The 5,084-nt window shown below is 42.3% G+C and overlaps 1 protein-coding gene across 1 annotated transcript; it reads left to right on the plus strand.

Annotated features, from left to right (window-relative positions):
• Positions 1 to 1,377: 1,377 nt before the first annotated feature.
• LOC127308010 (uncharacterized) lies at positions 1,378 to 4,844 on the plus strand. Its single transcript, XM_051338770.1, has 4 exons — positions 1,378 to 2,528; positions 2,611 to 4,364; positions 4,440 to 4,547; positions 4,630 to 4,844. The coding sequence occupies exons 1-4, from the start codon at positions 1,701 to 1,703 to the stop codon at positions 4,736 to 4,738; spliced, it is 2,799 nt and encodes a 932-aa protein (XP_051194730.1). The 5' UTR covers positions 1,378 to 1,700; the 3' UTR covers positions 4,739 to 4,844.
• Positions 4,845 to 5,084: the final 240 nt, after the last annotated feature.

Genomic DNA, 5,084 nt, shown 5'->3' on the forward strand with positions numbered 1-5,084 from the left:
GTGTAATCAAATAGACGGGCTCTAGTCTCGATAATTATGATTTTCATGTAATTGTATATATATGTTCGATCGTAAAACAAGTTATCTTATATGTATGTACGAACCTGTATGCGTACAAATATACAAAAACTATTTTGAAATGAAGAAAGGAATAAATAAAACACAAAAAAATAAATTCTCTACCGCAGGACAGAAAGTGCCCAAGTTCCTGCCGCGGCAGAGACTCTTTAGTCCTGGTCCGTGTTACGAGCCGAGACTAAAGGAGGTGCCCCAGCGTGCTCTGCGGCGCCCACGTGGACTATTGGTTCCAGCTGGTAACGGCCGGGATTAAAGGTTCAACCTTTAGTCCCGCCTGGTTAGTCACGGTTGGCCAACCTGAACTAAAACCCTTGACCGGGACAGGAGGGCCTGTCTCCACTAGTGAGGCACTAGATGCAGTAGTGAGGCACTAGATGCACTTTCAGCCTTACTTTTACGACAGAGTAAGTAATGGAGTATTGGTTTTTATTGTAGTATTTCTTATTTAAGCTAATGTCACATTATATCAACCCCAACCATCTTTGTTGCTCATACTGATATCATCCATTGAAAGCCACCTTCGATGAATGTAATGTTATGCCAGCCATGTGCATGGTATTTATTTAAAGATTTAAGCCTGTTGAATACCCAACCTGCTGAGAGCACTTTCGTCGCGGGTGTTAACAGCCGTTGGATTTCGGGTAGAATCCATATGGACCGTTCGTTCGGGCTGGTTTACCTGGTTTTTTCTTACCGCCCGGAATGTCTCTCATGTGAAGCCACCCCGACTTGGGTCCACCACACATCGACGGTTGTAAAAAGGGAAAATTTGCTACGGGACACTGTTATTTCCCGGTCTTTGCTAAAACACACTAATAAAACGTGTCTTTGCCTAGTACCATTATAATTTTGGATACGTTTGCTAAAACACACCACATGACCCAAAACGGAAAATATTTATTTTTTTATTGCAAAATTACCAGATTATTGAGAATTAAACCGGTTTTCCTTCTCATCTAGTTAGACAAGAAAAAAACCAACCAGACTTTGGTTTTAATTCCATACGGGTAGGGATGAAGGGGAGGAAGCCCTGCATCTGTATCAGCTACGAGCCCTAGTGAGATTTACGAACCGCCGTCCTCCATCTTGCCGGCCGCCGCCGTTTTGATTCTCACCGCCGGCGAGCACGCGTACGTCGTCCAGGAGGGGTCCGGGGACCGGCGCCCTCGGCCGCACTCGCCGGTGCCCTCGCGTTCGACAACAATCTGCTGGCGGCCATGGTTGGCGACACAGCCTGGGTGCCCAAAGGGTATATTTCTGCCCAGATTGTTTCCCAGTCACGTCTGTATGTATCTTGATCTTAGTTGAGCACTAAATCATTTGCTAGCTCACGCCTCATGGTTGTAGATAGCCCGTTCATATTATTCAGTAGTAAGGAATGCTGAATATGATCCAAAAACATTACGTGATGCCTGCACCTTTGTGCACTTTATCAGTATTCAGTAGTTATATCAAGGGATTGCTTATATCATTGGGATACCTATATCATTCGGTACTGATGGTGCGATGTAACAATTCAGATTACCCCAACTGATGTGATTATTACTACGTACTTGATCCAGTCTTACTAGAGTATTTTGTTCTAGAATATAGTCTGTAATATCCGTATTATTTTGAACAGGATGGATTGTAGTTCAGCTACCAGAATTGATGTCCGGGTGTGTGCATATGCTGAATTTTGCGATAATGGCACACAAGTATGGCGTCCAACTAGAGATGAACTGAAAGTTGTAGACAGGGATTGTGTCAATTTCAAAGATTTCAGCGAAGAACTTGATCAAGAAATAAATCATGGGCTAAGTCAGAAGTTGTTAATCACTTATTGGGATAAAGTTAGGCAGTCTTTTGCAGAAATCAACCATGAAACTTTGTTGTTGACTGCGATACACATGTATTGGGATGAAAGGAGGCTTCCTATTATGGTTTCCGTTGTTTCCAAAGGGGATAGTTCTACATCTGCTTGTGTGCCACATCTAACTGATCCCTCAATTCAAGTTGATAAACCAGAACATCAGCCTCATAATGACCATGAGTCTTCTAGCAGCGACGAACCACCTGTTTTTGATGATTGGGTTGATGCGGAAGTTGAGTATGTTGGCGTAGATGATGAGTGTGAATACAAAGAGTTGCTAACTGACTCTGATGAATCTAACTTAGATGATGGGTATGATTCCGGTGAGTCATTTCATGATGACCTAGTTGTGGATGACACAGTTGGGTGTGAGACCATTGTCCATGTGACAGATTTTGAGAACCCCAAAATTGAAGTTGGTGTTACATTTGAAGATGGTAAATGCTTTAAGAAAGCAATTAGGCAATATGCAGTAAAGGGTGAATATGAAATTGCAGCTCCATATTCCGAGGCAACAAGGTACAGGGGCTATTGCAAGGCTAAGAAGTGCAAGTGGAGGATACATGCAAGCCAACTTCAAGATGGCAGGACTTGGCAGGTATGTAGTGTTTTGCTTTAATAAATATATTTTGCTAATATATTCTATAACATGGTTTTGATGTGTACATTTGTTAACGTAGATAAAGAAGATGCCAAGGGAACACAATTGCGGAAGCACAGGGACAGTGGAAAAGAACTGCATGGCAAATAATCATTGGGTATGTGACAGGGTCATAGAATGGCTCTCAAACGATGCTAGCATCGGGCCTACTGAACTTCGAAAGAAATTAGAAGAGAAGTACAAAATCAAGATATCAAATTGGGTTGTCTGGGATGGAAAAGAAATGGCTCTCAAGAAGCTCCAAGGCGACTGGGATGCTAGCTTTGAGGATGCTTTTAGCTTCAAAGCTGAGCTGGAGAGGACAAATCCGGGAAGCATAGTGGACATTCAGTTCGAGAAGGATGGGGAGGGAAAACAAAGGTTCACTAGGATGTTTGTTGCGCTGCGTGCATGTGTCGACGGGTTTTTGTATGGTTGTAGACCATATGTAGGCGTTGACTCAACAGCATTAACTGGAAAGTGGAAAGGACAACTTGCATCTGCCATTGCTATTGATGGGAACCATTGGATGTTTCCAGTAGCATACGGTGTATTTGGTTCAGAGACGACTGATAATTGGACATGGTTTTTTGATAGGCTGCACATGGCTATTGGGTCACCCCCTGGATTAGTTATATCCACTGACGCGGGTAAAGGTATAGATGCTGCTGTTACCCAAGTTTTCACAAATGGAGTGGAGCATAGAGAGTGCATGCGGCACTTAGTCAAGAACTTCATGAAAAAATTCCGTGGTGATGTCTTCCTCAAGCACTTGTGGCCAGCTTGTAGAGCGTATAGAGTACTTCGCTTTGAGCAGCATTACAATCCTATGCTTGAAGCATCTCCTGAAGCCATGCAGTGGCTGGAGGATAACCACAAACACCTATGGAAAAGGTACCAATTCTCAGAAACCAGCAAAGTAGATTATGTGACCAATAATATTGCTGAATCCTTTAATAGTTGGATAAGAACAGAAAAGTCTCTTCCAGTCATTCCTCTTTTTGATAAAATAAGGCAGATGATAATGGAGAAAATGGACTTGAGAAGAAGAATTTCTTATAAACTTTGTGGGAAAATTCTTCCTCGTGTTGTCAAGGATGTAAATGCTAAGAGCCGAGGATTGCCATACATCCACACATTTTCTAACAAAGATCATGAAAACGTTGCACTTTTAGCTGAGGTTCAAGGAGTTGATAAGGACCTCCAACCGTGGAGGCATGCATTGGATCTCACAAATAGAACATGCACATGTAGGCAGTGGCAAATAACTGGTTTGCCTTGCTATCATGCTGTTCATGTTATCACTAGCATGAGAAATCCCAAGATGGAAGATTACATCGACAACTACTACTCAGTTAACAAGTTCAAAAAAGCATATGAAAATTGGGTAGGGCCAATGACAGATAGGCAGCAGTGGCCGAAGGTAGACCCTGGCTTTAAACTTTGGCCCCCTATTCTAAAACGTGCAGCTGGAAGGCCAAGGACAAGAAGATACAAAGGATGGGAAGAAGGGGGAAAGGGACGCAGAACTGTCACGTGCAAACGTTGCCATCAAAAGGGCCACATGAAGAAAACTTGCAATGAGACCGTTCTTGATCCGAATGCACCTCCACCTGCACCACCTAAACCGAAGAGAGTAAGGAAAAGGAGCAAGAAAGCAGTTGAAGTTCAACCACAATCTAAACAGACTGAAGCACCATCTACACACATTGAATCATCATCTCTGGATATTAGTACTACACCCTCGAAGGCCCAGGCTCCATCCATGGATATTAGTAGCCCAATGACACGGAGGTAATCATAAATGCAATTTTTCACTAATTTCATGCTAGCAAAAATGTTTACACTTGCCTTCATACTTTTCTACAGCCGTAAGCGGCAATTAGATCTTGATTCTGCGGCTATACAAGGAATGTGCACACCAACAAAACAACTTGCTTGTACCGATGATACCAACAATAGCCCCATGACAAGAAGGTAATCAAGTATGCAAGTTCTTTTGCAATATTTACATGATGTTTGTTGTCCAATGTGATTTACATGTGTGTAATTATTTCAGCCGCAAGAAACAATCGGGGTTGGACACAGCTAAGTCGAAAGTTGCTGCTAAGCCTAAAGTCATGAAGAAAACAACTCGCAAGTTGGAGGTCAAAAGGGCCAAAAAGTAAAGCTCAATATGATTTGCCATATGTAATAGAGCGAATATATACACGATCTGTTACTTTTGCTAGTTGAACTCATATAGGATATATACACGATGTGTTACTTTTGCTAGTTGAACTCATATGGGATATATACACGATCTGTTACTTTTGCTAGTTGAACTCCCACAGCTTGTTGAGTTTGGAACCATGTCAATCTGCTCGGTTATGTTCAAAACCATGTCAATCTGCTCGGTTATTTTCAACCTGTGAATTTATGGGATGTGTTGAGCATTTTAAAGTGTCTTTTCCAAGTTCTTATTTTAATATGCCGATGGTGCTTGTAGTACTTCCAATATGGCTCGGACTGGGA

This window comes from Lolium perenne, chromosome 6, assembly GCF_019359855.2.
Source record: "Lolium perenne isolate Kyuss_39 chromosome 6, Kyuss_2.0, whole genome shotgun sequence".
Taxonomy (NCBI): domain Eukaryota; kingdom Viridiplantae; phylum Streptophyta; class Magnoliopsida; order Poales; family Poaceae; genus Lolium; species Lolium perenne.